The sequence below is a fragment of the Myotis brandtii genome, unplaced genomic scaffold (genome assembly GCF_000412655.1).
Source record: "Myotis brandtii unplaced genomic scaffold, ASM41265v1 scaffold38, whole genome shotgun sequence".
Classification (NCBI taxonomy): domain Eukaryota; kingdom Metazoa; phylum Chordata; class Mammalia; order Chiroptera; family Vespertilionidae; genus Myotis; species Myotis brandtii.
Genome location: NW_005364596.1, coordinates 2,227,795 through 2,245,596, shown reverse-complemented (window position 1 = coordinate 2,245,596; position 17,802 = coordinate 2,227,795). Strand labels below are relative to the sequence as shown.

The following is a 17,802-nucleotide window of genomic DNA, read 5'->3' as shown; positions in this document are numbered from 1 at the left end:
GAATATGACTGGAGATATTTAATGAGAAAATAAATTTAGTCTATTAAGAATTTTGGTTATGATATCAAAATTATTAAACATATATGTGAAATAATATATTTACATAATATATTTGAGAAAATTTGTAGATACTAATTTAAAGTTTAAACATTTACAACTGAATTAATTTTACTTCACTGACAAAAATATTTTTAACTATAACTCCTTGATATTTTTAGAAAGAATTAGACACACTTACAAATGTGCATATAAATGACTGTTTTAATAGAGAATCCTAGACTATAAAGCATATCTAACAGTTATAATCACTTTTCATGAATTCCTTGATTTTAAGATTGAACTACTTATCCTAAACCTCTATATGCTTTGAGGTCATTATTCTATTGGACTTATCCAACAGATGAAGTACCACTGTAAGGGTAATGTCCATATGGCTCTGTCCCTGTGTGAATGCTGATGTGAGAAGATGTGTGCATAAGTAGGCCCTTAATAATAACACTATGGAAGCTACATACACTGTTCTACGTGCTTCAGTAAGTCATGTATTAAATTAAACCAACCATCTTTATTTTATATTGAAAAACTGAAGGAAAAGAGATAACTTGCCTAAAGTTACACAGTTTGTAAGTGGAAGACCAGGATTTAAACCCCTGTCTACCCATGGAACCACCCCATAACCTTATTCAATGTATTCCATATGCTGCTTTAAAAATAGATTGCCAGCCCTAGCCAGTTTGGCTCAGTGGATAGAGCGTAGGCCTGCGGACCAAAGGGTCCTGGGTTCAATTCTAGTCAAGGACACATACCTTGGTTACAGGCTCCTCCCTGGCTGGGCCCTGGTCAGAGCTCATGCAGGAGGCAACCATCAATGTGTTTCTCTCACATTGATGTTTCTCTGTCTTTCCTTCTCTTCTTCACTCTCCGTAAAAATCAATGAAAAAATATCCTCAGGTGAGGATTTAAAAAAAAAAATACTGCCCAAAGCTAATATTTTCAATTGCTTCAGTCATTTCATCATCAAATGAATATAAAGTTATCTTTAAATCTGCATTATTAAATGTATACATTTATTCAATAGATATGTATTGTGCATTTTCTATATATCAACACTGTATAAAGAAATTGAGATACGAAAATGAATAAAAAATTTAGGAAATAATAACTTCCACATATACAAGTCAATGTTGGATTAATTTAATTATTAATGGAAAGCTATGTGTTATTCACCTTTATTTAGACAGAATTAAAAGGAATACTGGTATATTTGATAGGGAACAAGGCATAAAGTTGGCAATAAATGTTCTTCAGTTAATTTCAGTAGAAAAGAATTCTAAGCTAGAATTAAACTTTGAGGATGATGTTATACTATTTCAGTATACAAATGACCATGTTAAAAATGTGAATTATAATAAAATAAATAAACTGCTATTCTATGTGTTCCTTTAAAGATATAAGCTACTTGGAATACAATGGAGTCTTTCATATCATATTAACCAATTACTTAATAAAATATCTTTAAAAATCTAAGATGTTAAGACTTTAATAATCATTCTCTTTATCATCTAACCACCACATAAAATATAGATAATGGGAAATGATAATACATTATGAAATATAGCATGATTGATTAATGATTACTAGTTTAATATGATAATTCTATTTTGTAGTAAGCAAATAAAGATTTTCTACACACACACACACACACACACACACACAAGCACACACAGGCACATGCTTTCCAAATTTCTTGCAGAATGTAGATGTCCTCCCCCTGCCCCCAAGACAGACTATATGGATCGGAAAAAGGTTGGACTGAAACACAAACATGAAATATGGGAATTGCTAAAGTGTTAGGTTAGAAGGAGCTTAGTATATAATTAAAAACATGTGAATAGAAAGTTAAATACTGCCCCAAAATATCAAAAATAATTCCTTACAGGGCACACACAACTTGATTTTTGTAAAATGTTGTGAAATGGCAATGACAATATCAGAACAAATAAAAGCAAAAGGGGGTTTGGGAGGGAAAGGCAAAGTGACATATTCTACTTCTTTTCAAGAAAATACAAATGGAAGCCACACGCCTCCATGTGCAGTTGTCTGATGGTTGCTTGTGGTTTTCTCTTACATTTTTTTCTCACTGAGTAATACAGAATTACAACATGCATACCGCTTTAGTACTCCAAATTCCTAAGGGAATTATATCTCTTTTATGCTCACATGCAACTCCAAAGAGGAGTTATGAGGAGGGCTTTTAAATTCTAAAAATGTCATGCAAAAGAAATGTCCTGGGTATGAAAGAGGTAACTTTCACTTAACAAAATGATTCCACTGATGGTGTGATTTTGGGTGGGAAAAAGGTTGAACTATTTTTCTAAAGCATATGAGATGGTATCCTGAGAAGGATTTTTAAAAGCAATTCGTTCCTACAATTTGTATTAAATTATTTATGAGTGAGAGAATGCTATTGTTTTAGCAATGTGGCATTACACACAACCACCATGAACTACTTTCTATAACTGTCTCCATTATTAAAATTCAAAGCCAAGCCTTGGATCCTACAAATAAATTGTTACAAAATAAAATACATTATAAGCATGGCCCTAGGTTAATGCTATCTGTTTATTTTCACCAAAACTAAATATCAATATAAGTAAACTATGAAATGAAAGGAAGCAATGGTATCCAAACTCTCCAAACCTTGTGGAAGTGAGATAATAACACTGATAAAGCTCAGTAAGATCTCAGAGTGTAGAAACCTTAGAGACTTGTGATAAGTGGTATTACTGACTGAGGCATTTAGAATTATAAGAAGCCGACAGCTCTCTCTCTCTTCCTCTGCTTTCCTTTTTTAATTTTATTTTTTTCACAGACATCCTTTTTTAAAAATTGTTGACACTATTACAGATGTCCCCCCAGGCCCCGCCACCCCTCCCCAGGCCTTCACCACTCTGTTGTCTATGTCTATGGGCTATGCATATATGGTCTTTGGCTACTCTCTTCACCTTCTTTTATACAGTCCTCCCCACACCCCTCCAATTTCCGTCTGTTCCACGTATCCATACCTCTGGTTCCTCGGCTTTCTTTTCCTTAACACTCACAACTCAATAGCATTTGTTGAACTTCTACTGTCTACAAGGAACTATGCCAAGTGTTGAAGAGGATACTAAAGATGAAAGAAAACATAGATCTCACTCTTGAAGATCGTAGCTAGTAATTAAGAGTGAAATATCTTTTATAAATAACAGTGATACAATAGAAAGTAGGGAAGTATTACTTATTGAGTGCATTCATGTACTAGGCACCAAGTTAGAAGTTATACATATATTATCTTAGTTTAATCCTCAAACCATCTGTTGAGATAAGACATTATTATCTCTGCTTTACAGAGAGAAAAATGAGACTCAGTGATTGAGTAACTTGTCCAAGATCACAGAGCTTGCAAAGGGAGAAACTATATTCAGTTAAGGGAGAATAAAGACATCTTGATGGAAGAAGTGGTGGGTAAATATGAAAGGTGATCATATTTGAATATGTGGAAACTGAGTGTATCTGGGGGCTGAGAGGAAAGCAGTTCTGGAGAAAAGACTATATTCTAAGAAAAGATAAATGGAGAAAAACAGATTTAAAAGGGGGAAAGTAAATGGTTTGACTTGGTTTGGATGAAGCACAGTGTCCAGAAAGAGCATTAATGAAAAATTAGCAGGAGATCAGGCTGAAAAACAGGCCAAAACAAAAGATGTGAATGCCAGGCAAGAAACTAGATTTTATTCCACTCTAAATGGTAATTACATTGAGATTCAAAGTTGTAGGGTTAGAAGAATGACATAATGACATAACCATGATAGAAATATTTTATCTAGCTGACGTGTATAGGATGATATTGGTTGATGCTACACTTAATCTCCACTCTCAGTATCTTCACCATAGAGGCAGGAGCATGTTAAATGCTTGTTTTCCTGACTCCAGCAATGACTGGCTAGGCAAAAGTCATGTCTTCACAGTGTGCAGAATGGCACTGGGAAGTCAGAGTAAAAAAAAAAAAGAGAGAGAGAGAGAATGTAAAATCCTGTCACGTGGGCAGTGAGCTAGACGATATAGTTGTATAGTTGCTCTGTTAGTCATTAGCAAGGCTGCAAAGAGCATTAGCACCATGACTCTTTCTTTCTTTTTTTACAATGTTTGAAATATAGTTTTTTTATAAATCTTTATTGTTGAAAGCATTAAATATGTCTCTTTCCCCCTCCCCCACAAGCCTTCACCACCCACTATGTGTGTCCTTGAGTTATGCATATACATACATGAGTTCATTGGTTGGTCTCTTCCCCCCACTCCACCCTCCCCTGCCTTCCCTCTGAGGCTTGACAGTCTGTTAAAAAATAAACCCAGCCCTAACCGGTTTGACTTAGTGGATGGAGCATCGGCCTGCGACTGAAGGGGCCCACGTTCGATTCCAGTCAAGGGCATGTACCTTGGTTGTGGGCACATACCCAGTAGGGAGTGTGCAGGAGGCAGCTGATTGATGTTTCTCTCTCATCGATGTTTCTAACTCTATCCCTCTCCCTTCCTCTCTGTAAAAAACCAATAAAATATATATTTAAAAAAATTAAAAATAAATAAACCCAGAGACATAGAAACATAGCTCCATGACTCTTAACACCTGGTAGTAGAGGGACAAGGAAAAGGAGGACCTAGGATGAAGAGAAGAACACAGAAAGGGGATGTAGGACTGGGGAGCCAAAAAAGGACTCAGTTACCAGAACAGGGATGCTTTGATCCTGGCAGAAAGCCAATTATTACAAATAAAACATGGCACCAGAACCACACTTAGAGCAACGGCATTGATCCTCAGTCACCTGCATGTTGGAAAAATGCCTCTTTAAATACCTCGTGTTTAGGGTCCTGGCTAAAACTGGGGATTTCCCAGATTTGGAGATGTGGCTAAGTCATCCTCAGATGGTGGGTCTATGAGAATTGACAGGACTCCATATCCTTCTTGATTAATAATATTAAAAGAACTACAAAAAAAATAGAGGTTGAGTCTGTCTTGAGCACCACAATTTCACAGCCTTGCCACTGTGCCTTGAACATAGTACCAGCTAAATAAATACTTGAGTAATCGAATTGAATTATGTTAATATGAATTAATGAAGATATATCAGGGTGACTTTTATGACAATAGATTAATATTGCCCCACCCCCAAATAATTAGTGCCATTAGTTCAAAATAGAAATGCTCATGTCTTTTTTCTAGTTTCCTTTCCTTCTTTCTTCCCTTACTTACACTCTGTTGTCACTGTCTTTTCTTTTAACGCAAACCATTTTTTTTAAGTCTTTGGGACATTATTTACTCTACCTCACCCCTTTTTCTCTCTAAGAATTTGAGTTCCTTTGTTTCAGTGGATTCACAGCAACATCCTCTTCATTCATTTTCTTGCCTCTTTTCCATCTTAACCACAGCTGCTAGAATTACCCTTTTTCTTTCTAATACCCTTTCCCCATCTTATTTCCCTTGTCAAGCACCATTTTCTCACCCATTTTGGTAAATGCAAAGACTCACCTCCCTTCCCCAAGGCCTATTTTTGTATTTATTTTCATGCTATCACTGCAACAGGGTTACTTCCATTTAGCTTTCCTGTCTTCACAGTTGTTTAAAAATCAAGTTTAAATCCACGTAACCATCTTTAACTTTAGAAAGATGATGGAAAGAACTCCCTTCTGCTGATATAACAGATGTGCTCCTTTTGCTATTGGTCTGCAAAATGAAACCTTATTAATCTGGAGTTCTTACTAAAGAAATGCAATATTAAAGAAGCAAAATTGAGTTTTATACTCTCTAAGGAAGAGTTTTGCACTGTATAATAATACTGTGAAAAAGATGACATGGGAATATTTACCCTCTGCAAGAAAACTCTCACAGACATAAACATTTGTACATGAACAACAAGTTGCCAATTATAATTCTGCCCAAATCTTTTATAAACTTGAAAGGATGTGCAATTTCCCAACTCAAACATTTACAACTCTTTTTTTTGGAAGTTAGCTGTTTATAAATCTGATTTTATCTTCCCAGATAAATTATGATTCCCAGAGGAATCATAATACAAATATAGTTTATTTTCCCAGCCCAATTCACAAAAGCCTATTCCTAAAGTACCTAAAAAAATTCTTGCATAACCAGTTTGGCTCAGTGGATAGAGCGTTGGCCTGCGGACTCAAGGGTCCCAGGTTCGATTCCGGTCAAGGGCATGTACCTTGGTTGCGGGCACATACCCAGTAGGGAGTGTGCAGGAGGCAGCTGATCGATGTTTCTAACTCTCTATCCCTTTCCCTTCCTCTCTGTAAAAAATCAATAAAATATACTTTAAAAAAAATTCTTGTTGTACAATAGAAACAATACTGGTAATTCTCCTAATGGAAAAATCCATTGAGAGTTGGAATTTGGGATTTTAGAAGCTTTCTCTCACAATACTAACCAGTCACAGGGAGGGTCTTCCCTGGGTGACACGGATATGACTCAGGAAGAAGGTTTTGAGGACTAGTTAAGGAAACTTACTTGGAGAAAGCTTGTTTAGATGACAAACTTTCTTCTTCCTTATCCTCCCTTAACTAGTTACAAAAGGAGATAGGGGGAGAAGGTAAAGAGAAAGTTTTGCAATGTTTGTGCACTTCCCTTTCCCCACAGTTAAAAAAATGTGCTAAGAAGACATAGGGATGAGGGAGGAACAGGATCAGCAGGGAAGAAATGCAGGTAAATTTGTAATTTTGAATCTTATATTTATAAATAACAAAAAATAAGTTATGAAGAGTTTTAGCTGATAAATCTTATAAAATCAGAAAAACTGAAAAAGATAAAAATTTAAGAAAAAAGTGGATATCCTTTTAAGTCATCAAAGAGATGATTTTTTTTTAAAAAAGGAAGACATACCCAGTTATTATGTACACTGTATATGACTAAAATCATTTCTAGTGACCCAAATAACAAAACATGGACAATTTAAGAGAAATTTGATCAAATAAGAGAAAGCTTTCAAGCATTTAAGAGCCCATTATAATTTCCTAATTCAGGTTTTAAATGTACATTGTTTGCTTTTTCATTATAAATCTGGATGAAACAAATTTAATGTATAGTTTACAAACATTTACTCAAAGAAAAAGTAGATTCATGATAAGGTGGTATTGTATAACTTATAAAATACTATAACTGCTATATATATTGATAATTGCATTTACTATATAAGCCATTTCTAAGTCTTTATATTTTTAGTTAGATAAAATTTGTTAAAAGCCTACTTTATATTTAACATCCACTTTTTGTTTTAAAAAAAATCCCGAGAGTAGATTAGGGGTTAGAAAAATAATACATAAACTGGTAGCCAAAATTAAGGAAAATCAGTGCAGGTTACCATTTGAGAATGCCAGTCATATTTTCCCTCAAAAGTTTCTAAAATTTTCAAGTGGAGGCAGCTATACAAAGTTTATTTTTCTGAAGTATATTTAAGACCTGACGTAAAGGTATTCTGAAATACCATAATATACTCTTTTTAAAAATTTTTGTTTATGTTCAATTTCATGGAGGAGATAGAACTTTTTTAAAAAAACAAAAACAAAATCCCCTCACCTGAGGATAAGTTTTTATTGATTTTTAGAGAGAGAGGAAGGGAAAGAGAGACATTGATCCATTACCCTCCATATGTACCCCAACCAGGGATTGAACCCATAGTCTTTTGGTGCACAGGTTGATGCTTCAACCAACTCAGCCACTCAGCCAGGGCCCATAATATACTTTTAAGTCTCAGCTACAGGGACCCAGAATGTTCCTAGTTCTGTCTATCCTGGGCTTCCTGTGCTGCTAGTTCACCATCTCTCTTCTGCTCGTTAATTGTAGCGGTACACTCAAGATTTATTATGATCTTGTTCTTTTTACAGTTATTCCTTTTAACATCTCATTAACTAATATGCTTTTAATGCTGTATTTTTGTCTAATTTCCAAATCGTTACATCGATATCTAAATTTCTCACTCTTTGTTTTGTCAATAGGACACTTGCTTAGCAGATGTAGGTGTCAACCCACATCACTGCCTCCCTCCAAGACAGTGGTGGAATACAGGTCCCATATGTCCCTATGGCTTCCTGCATTCCTCTAGCAGCTGGATTATGCTAGACCTTCTGGGGGCAGGTCAGAAGTGACAGAGAGTTAACACCAGGCACAACTCTCAACAATGAAGAAAGGTAAATTAGTGGATAGATACATCAATTTCTGTGCGCCTTGGTGGGACGAGTCTGAGGCAAGCTCTACACAGTCTCTCCTAAGTTCTTCAGCAGGACTGAGCCCCAGTCCACAGCAGTAACCTGTTCATTGATGCATCTGTTTCTTGGTTTTCATGCCCTCCCTGTGTTATTTTCCCACTTCCTCACAATGCTTCCTGGGATCATCTCCCAGATAAACTATTTATGCTCAAATCCTTATCTTAAGAACTGCTCTGGGATAGTGAGAGGTGATACAGGCTAAGACAGAAGTTCCATTAAAACTCAAAATATGTTAAACATTATCATCCTCCCTCAAATGTCTTTGATTAACACTCCAATTTCTTTCATTGTCTATTATCTCATTTCTTCCCTAGAGATATGCAGGGGTATGAGGGTTTTAGAGACACACTTGACTCCTGCTCCCTGTTTTATGGTATCATCCCAGGTGAGTCATTTATCTCTTCTATTTTGTATGTGCAATAATTCCCAAGGCTGTTTGATTTTATTTGATAATCAAATAAAATAAAACAGGCAAAACACCTTTTACTTTGTCTTCATCCCAGTATAATGTAGCAGTTGCAAACTTAGGGAATAAGCTACAACTTGCTTTGATGAATTTTTTTCCCTCCAATAATTACCTTGAATCAACTAAAAATTTTAGTGAAAAATCTCAAATAATGCATTTTTTCAATGAATATAAATTAATTACATGTCAAACTTTTTCTCATGAGTGTAGTGTGAAGAGGACTGCTCTATTGAAGTATGTGGGGGTTTTTGTTTGTCAGACATCATTAATATACAGAGCTCATAAAAATTATAAATAATATTCTCTTGGTCTAATATGAAAATTAGTACATAATGACAATTTATGATATTGACTAACAAAGATATTATGAAAGTCATTTATTTATCAAACAATCTAGGACAGAAATAGCATTTGGTATGTCGAGGGGAAAGAAACATAAAGGAAACTCAAGAAATAATTATGTTATTTACAGGTATTACAGGGTTAAGGGTGAAACATTAATAATGTCAGTTCCTTCTCTATAGCTTCCTACAGACTACAGTAAGTAGTATATTAAATTTGTTGTTTGGTACTGACTCATTTCTGAAACTCCCTCCTTTTGTACTTTCATCTTTATACACATTACTCTCTTCTAAAATTTCCTCATTTTCTTCAATGATTTAGGGCTCAAAAAATTTTATGTTGACTGTATTCACATTTAATTATAAATCATGTCTTCAGCAGTTGGTTTATATTGAAAGTGGGGAATGAATTCAATATCTGTCTATAATGAATCAAATGAAGCTGGTAGGATGAGAGTCTACATGATCAGAGTCTGTGGATTTACAATAACATTATTAGTACATGATTAATCAGTACCTAATGTGAGCCAGTTTATAGCCAACATCTAGTAAGTCTTTCTGTCTTACATTAAAGTCCTGTGGCTCTGTTTCAGATCAGTTAAGAGTTTTGCTTTAGATGATAGTACATTGTTAACTTGCCATCTGGCCCAACAGCTGACGTGGCTCATACAGCCCTGAAGAGGCCCCGCTGAAGCTCTACTCCTGGGAAATATTTGGTCTACTGTGTGTTGTCATGATTACTGGCTCACAGCTTTTTATATCCATTGAAAAAGAATGGCAGAAAAACCTCTATACTGGAAAATTCCTAAATTGGAATTAATTTGTTAGAAAAGAGTTCACTTACCTGAGGACCAGGCTGACCCTGAAATTGAAAAAGAAAAAGAAAGAGTTACAAATGGGTTTTCTTCAGTGAATTGTTCACTTAAAACTCAAACTAGTTCTGAAATTTTTTTCAAAATATTTCTGAAGATAACAATCAATACCTAACTACTGGCAAAACTTTACTTTGTGGTTTTAAAATCATATTATAGTTTACATTTTTACTCTATGTTATCATCTAAGATCTTGATATTATGGTCTATTACATGTAACTCCAAAATGACTCAAGTGTTTTAGTATGCTCTAGAATCAAATTGCAGAAGGAGAAGGCAAAGGGAAATCTACCTCACATGATCATAATGAATGGTTAGTGAAAAAGAGGGTGTACTCGCACAGACTATTACTGTGAGCTACATATTCCAAGATGGCACAGAGTGAAGGAAAAAAGAGGCAGATATCTTAGTTTTAGAACTCACCAAGGCTTTGGATTTCTCATTGTTTAATAATGTTTTAATCAATTTTAAAAATAAATATTTCTCTCTTATTGTGCATAATCCAACCTAAGGGCATTTTGAAAGGACAGGAGGAAAGGGTTTGGCTCAATTAAGTGCATCATAACTCCTCAAATAGTCAATAGATTATGTAACCTCTGGCCAATCTAATTCATTTGGAATGTCACTTTCTTGTTTAAGCTGATAAAAACTTCAAAGCAGCATTAATTGTATATGCTTGTCACTAAGAGAAAAATCACCTGTGAATAAAAGTATTGATTACACATCACCTTCTTAAACTCTCCAGTTGGGTTTTGTGTAAGATGAAATGAAAGAAAAAGTTCACACTGAGTTAAGGAATCTTAAAAAATACATTAATAATGTACAATCTCATTGCATCAGCAAAATGCCACTGAGTATTATTCAGGAAAGCATGGTGCTAATACAATTCCCAGAGAAGACTTGCTCTCTCTTAGCCCCTCTCTGAGCTTAGAATTTCTTTGATGATTTGTTCTCTTACTGGGGATAGAACAGATGATTTTCAAAAGCATTGTCTGAAAATGTGGTTGGCCAGGTTTTGTGTAATCAAACCATGAAGGGGAGCTAAACCAGGCTGCTGTGGAGGTTACTCACTCCACTCCTGTACTCTTTAGTGGTGGAGAGAGAGAGAAAGAGAATAATATTCACTAATTCTTAACCAAATTCCAGACACTTGGGATTTGTTATTCCATTTACTACTTATAAACTTCCCTGCATTTTACAAATGAAGAAACTGAGACTCACAGAAATAAGTGAAAAATCACACAGTCTATAGTTGGGGAGGCAAAATTTAAACCAAATCTGATTCTGAAGTTCATGCTTTTCCACCCGGTCATTCTGCCTTTTAGTCTGGAAGTTTAAGAAAAAAAGAAGTAGGCTTGCTCAGATCAACGATGACACTAGAGCACTCTTCAAGAGACTGGACTTTCTAAACCTCCCATCCACTCCTCGGCTACAACAAGGTGAACCTCTGCTTCCAGATGCAGACCTCCAACCAGCAGGACCAGACTGCTAACTGATGCCTGTCCAGAAACCAGGTCAGCAAAGGTTCTGGAGGGGAACAGACAGCCCTAACATTGGCTCTCAACTTGGAAGACCTACAAAGGCAAGGCTCTCCACTTACACGCAAATATGGATCTTGCCGGATCCATGTAATAGGTGAAATTGCAACACATGCTCACTCTCACCTGCCCTCTCGATGTTTTAAGCTTCTGACCTTTCTGAAATTTAAAACTACTGCAAACTCGGAAATGTAAACATTTATAAAACCTTGGAATACATTACATCTCTTGTATGTTTTGGTAAAAACTCAAATGTAGGATTCTCCAAAATCAGAAAGAATTTCTTCAAAAGAATGTATTTTAGCATTGTTGCTGAAATTTTTTGCTTGTCCTACAACTGAGAATTTTCCTGTCTGTTTTTAAAATGTGGCATTTGTGTCATTACACTGAACAAATGATTTTAGCATAATGTGTACATATATTTATGTTATTATATACAAACATACATTGTGTTATACATTTTATATTAGTGATAGTGAGAATAAATAGTAAATGATGGTGAAATGAAAAAGTTGCTGTACAGCTGTGCGTCGCTGCAGGTTGCCCAGGATCAAACCAGAGAGGGTCGGACCTGAATAAATAGTAAATGATGGTGAAATGAAAAAGTTGCTGTATACTTTCCAAATGAGCATTGGAAAGTATACAGCAACAGAAAACTCAGATTGCCCTAACATGTGAAATGAATTTCAGGTGTGCATGCATGTGAATGTGTTTATGGTTGTCTGTAGGGTGGGAAACATGAAAAAGAGGGATGGAAGCGGGTTAGTAGAGAGGCTTCCCAGAAAAACGATGCATACAACATGACAAATTTGGTAACTCTCCCTAAAACATGGATTACACAATGCAATCCTTATAAATCTTACCCAAGATTTTAGGACTGCCTACACGCAGTGTGACGTAACAAACTGCACTAGCAGACACAGTGGAATACCTGTCAGAAACAGTCTAGCAACTGGAATATTTTCTTTTTATTTTATGTATTGATTTTAGAGAGAGAGGAAGGGAGGGAGAGAGAGAGAGAGAAAGAGAGAAACATCGATTAGTTTTTTTTCAGTTATTTATGCATTCATTGATTGATTCTTGTATGTGCCCTAGCTGGAGATCGAACCTGCAACCTTGGCTTATGAGACGAAACTTTAACCAACTGAGGTACCTGGCCAGTGCCAGCTAGAATCCTAAAAGAGTCATCTAAAGAGGGGAGGTGTCTGTGGGCGTGGCAGTGAGAGTTTCCTGCAGGGTGCTGAGCATACAGGAGAGAAGAAAAGAGCCCAAAGTGAAGCTGGTCTCAGAAACACACTGTGAGTGAAGGCATTAGGTGGTAATGTCTTCCTCATGACAAATCACCAAAAGAAATATCCAGAATTTTCCATGTTGCTTCTGAGTAATTCACTGAGGAAAACAAGTATTTTCATTCATTAGTGGATATTTTTCTAGTCTACTGTAATTTATAAGCAGTGAATATTACTAATAATCAACTATGAAAGTTATTTTTCCATCTAAAATACTTTTTAAATGAATAATTTATAAATTATGATGAAAACTCACAAAATAAAACTTAGTTGAATTTTAAAAATAAAATTCCTGAAAAGGACCTTTTTAGCAAACAAATCACCAAACTGTTACTGTAAATAAAAACTGGAATTGAGTATAATCAAGAGCCATGCCAAGGGAAATAGTTAAATCACAGAAATATTGACATTTGGAACAAACATACATGCAAAGATGGAGAATGCCCAATGCTCCCAGGGGCTGATTTACTGAATGTCAACAGCTCAATGTAATGCCCTCAAGACAGCTAAGGCACCAGGGTAAAGTAAAAGGAAAATCAAGGGGAGCCGGCTTTAAAAAGTGGTAATGGGGGGATGAGGACACATTTGTAATACCTTAACCAATAAAGACATTTAAAAAAATAAAAAATAAAAAGTGGTAATCAGAACAGTATGGTGGGAAACAATCAGCCAGTAGCTGATGCTTGACCGAAAAGTGTTCAGAACAAGCTGAAAGTTTTGTGAGGCAAGTAAACCACAATGGAACAAGATAATGAGATGACATATCACTGGAGGATGGACTGTTACATTAGGCCATTAAAGAGCAATATTAACCATTCTCTGCTGGGCTGTTATCACAAGTATGGTTGCCAGAAAGTGCTAACACTCTTCCTAAATCTACAAAGTCTTAATTTCTGACTGAGACAATTAGATGCACTACATGATACTTCTTTCTTTTATGGATGGTAAATCTGTGGCATCCCTTTTCAGCTGGGACAAATACTGTTTTTCCATTCCCACATGCACAGATAGATAGGCACACAACATTTGTACTTTTAATTTTTTAATATATCTTTCTTTATTTCAGAGAGGAAGGGAGAGGGAGAGAGAAGTAGAAACATCAATGAGAGAGAATCATTGATTGGCTGCCTCCTGCAGATCCCCTACTGGGGATTAAGCCTACAACCTGGGCATGTATCCTGACCAGGAATCGAACCATGACCTCCTAGTTCATAGATCAATGCTCAACCACTGAGCCACATCCCCTGGCTAAAGTACAATCTTATTTTGAAATATTGATTAGGATAACAGACTCACATAAACTTACTGTGATAAATTTTAAATAAAACCACTTTCATTTACAAAAGCTTGAAAGAATATTAGTACTGCTCATGCAACTCTAAAAGGTGCTACCTCTGCTTCAAGGTAATTAGAAAGCAGTTACTTCAATAACTTAGAAATTGTTCATTAGGAAACCCAAGTTTGATGACCATTTTTAATACCCTCATTTCAGATTTATTTCATTCTCTTGAATTGAAAGAAAATACTTCAAAACAATAATTTCTATATTTTGCATTTTGGAACCCTTACTGCCCAAAAAAGATCACTCGGAAGTGACTATTATAACTCCATTTTCTCATGAAAGTTCTCAAATCCACACACTAGGATGTCAAGCTTATTTTTCCCTCAGGTGAAAACACCTGAAGTGGCCATTCAGGTAAAGCTTTAGAACAACATCAGAGGAACTCTGAGTGGCAACATCATTGCCCTGGTGGCAGGCAGGAGGTTTGGAGGAGCAGTAGGAATCCTATCCTAGAATCATGTGGGTGGGATCCCTTAACCTTTCGAGAGTCACAGTTTAACCTAGATCTTATAATTTCTTAATCCAATATTCCAGAAAGAGGTCTCTTAACTTCTGTTCACTGCAGAATAAATGCATCCATGTCAAAGAGAGAATTTCCCCATCCAGTGAATATTATTCAGATAAAAGAGAGGGAACTGAGTCAGGCAAAGACTGCAGGGGCTTCACAGGATGAATTAGACCTTTCACACATGGCAGAGAACAATAACATGAGACTTCTATCCTGAAGAAAAATCCCTTCCTAGTTTGATTAAGCTTCCATATCCAATTAATGAGAGGCTATTACATCAAATTAGTTTAATACTTATAAAATGCTATAAAATTTAGCATGGCAATTTAAAGTAGGCTATATGTCCAATACCAACAAACCATTCAACTAATAGAAATTTAGATAAAAAGCTTATAAATTTAAAAACAAATTAATATACAAGTGGTATATTACAGATAAAAGCAACTGAAGAAGTAAAGCACTAAGGATTGTGTGAATTAATTTTAAAGTGCTTTGCAAAGACTGCAAAGTCTTGCAATGTCTATGCTTCCAAGGTTTCTTACATGCTTGACTAAAATAAACATTATTCATAATTTATACTGCCTAATGTGTTACCCTACGGGATAGAGATTAACAATTCTTACCTTAGCCACAGTCACATAATATTTCTTAGATAAGAGCATTTCAATTTAAGAATTTAAAAAACTTAATCCTCAGTGGATTTAATTCTGGGAAGAAGAAACCATATTCTACATTAGAGGAAAATAAAGAGTTATAGTCTCAAGCCTGGTGGATATTTCTTTTTTAAAATTTGAGAGAGGAAGAGAGCGAGAGCAAACATGGAGATGGTTTTGTTGGATTCATGTAAAGAAAATAAAAACTGATTCAAAACTTGGAATATTTCTTCCATATTGCCTTTCATAGATAAATACTGTATTTAAAGATTTACTCTTATACTTAAACAGGTTAACAAGTCCTTCCCTTAATAATTAAAAACATTATTATATTTTCTAACACAATACCATATTTACCTTGTCTTTCCTTTCTTAGAAAAATGCAATGCCATAAAGTGCCATTGGAATAAAGCCCATTATTTTGTTAACAGCATCGACATCTACATCTCTATATATCCAGTGCTTAGCACTAATACTTATCCAAATGGCATCAGGGAATATTTTAAAAGCTAAGGAACTTCATTCATTTAAAAAAGTTAAGTGAAAAAAAAAGATAACATTCTGGAAAAATAGCCAGGGATCCTATACTATTCATATCAACTCCTCTTTTGGAGAATAAGAAGAGCAAAACTAACAACTAACCTCGTATACTTATTTCTGAGAGTGAGACATGGACACCTAGACTCTTCCTGGCTTGCACCTACCCTAACTTTCAGCACAATTCACTTACGATCTCTGAGCCCTAGTATCCCCATCAGTGAAATAAAGGGGTTGTGTTTTGAGCAGATGATTTATGAAGCTGCTGGCCCTTTCTTTCCAGATGTATGGAGTTATAGGGACGAGAAGATAAACTACAACTCCTGCATTCTGACAAACAACTAGAGGATAAAATATCCTCTGTTGTGACCCATGGCTTTAAAAAATAAATCAAAGTCCATCCTCCATTTATAGAACTGGTCAGGTAGGGATTGCCTATTCCTACCTACTATCAATATTTAATTTCCACACTGGCTGGATTTGAGGTTTTCCTAGTCCTCGATCCTTGCCAATTCTAATGACTACACGGAGGGAAGATGATGGAAGCCTAGAATGCCATTAAAGAAAATCAAAGAGAATTCAAAGGGACTCAAGGACATGCTGTCAACTTCACGCTCATCCAAACATAAAAGGCATTTAAACTTCAATCCTTCCACGCCAATGACAGTCTCATTTAATTCTACAAACCTCTGATGAATAAGATTTTACCACCATGATGACCATTGCTGTTTTAATTTTGTTTTACATCTCCTTTTCCCCCCCCAAATGTCAGACCCAGAGTTCCCACTCTGGTTGCTCTTCTGACATGTGATCCTCAGAGTTCAGAAAGGTGTTGGTCAGTCCCCATAGATCACTGGAATTGTCTAGCCAACTTTATGAGAACAGGAGCCTCTCCTTGTACAAAGTCTTAGAGTCCTGATAAATGACTAGTAATTTATCAGCTGAGTGCTTGGCTTTTATATGCCCAGTTCCAGCTTTACAGAGTTTCTTCCTTTTATAAAGGGAATGTGTCACCTTGCTTCTTGTAAGTCGCTGCATTTATGGCGCAACTTGCTATACAAGTTAATGTGCAGAGGCAAAGGAGGAGAAATGGTGGGACTCAGCAAGCCTCAGATGAAGTTCCTATTCTGTTTCTGCAGCCCGACTCCCCCAAGAAACATCACTGAATTGTGAAACGCTGTTCTCTCTCATGTTTTCTTTTTAAAAAAATGTGTATTACATGTATTGGGATTAATAAAATTATATAGGTTTCAAGTGTACAATTCTATAATACATCATCTGTATATTGTGTTTAATACCCAAAGTCAAATCTTTTGTCACCATATATTTGACCCCCTTTATCCTTTACTTCCCCACCCACTCCCCTATCTCTCTGGTAACCACCATTGTGCTGTCCATGCTCATGAGGTTTTTTGGGTTTTGTTTTTTTTTTGTCTTGTTTGTTCATTTGTTGCTTTCAGTTTTATATCCCACATATAGGTGAAATCATATGGTTCTTGATTTTTTCTGTCTGGTTTATTTCACTTAGCATGGTATTCTCAGGATCCATCCATGTATTCCCAAATGGCAGTATTTCATCTTTTCTTATGGCTGAGTAATATTCCATAGTATATATGAACCACATAATTTTTTGTTAAGATGCTCCCTTTTAATGTGTAGATAAATCACATAAATTAGAGAGAAATTTAAAAAAATTTTTAAAGAAATAACAATTTTAGGTAGGCAATTGTATGGAAGATAACAGTTGTAAATGCCAAGGCTATGTAATTATTCCATAGGCACCCAAGGTGAGAGGTTGATGCCCTGGTTTATAAAAAATTGTTCTCCAGCCTAACTCATATGGCTCAATGGTTGAGCATCAACCTATGAACCAGGAGGTCACGGTTTGATTCCCGGTCAGGGCACATGTCCAGGTTGTGTGCTCGATCCCCAGTGTGGGGCATGCA

The 17,802-nt window shown here is 35.8% G+C and overlaps 1 protein-coding gene across 1 annotated transcript in view; it reads right to left on the bottom strand.

Moving 5' to 3' along the window:
* The window catches only part of COL25A1 (collagen, type XXV, alpha 1), a 497,755-nt gene that overhangs the window by 181,387 nt on the left and 298,566 nt on the right, over positions 1–17,802 (bottom strand). Inside the window, exon 5 of the mRNA XM_014544731.1 lies at positions 9,962–9,979. Coding sequence (XP_014400217.1) covers positions 9,962–9,979 — 18 coding nt within the window. The remainder of the gene's footprint in view (positions 1–9,961; positions 9,980–17,802) is intronic.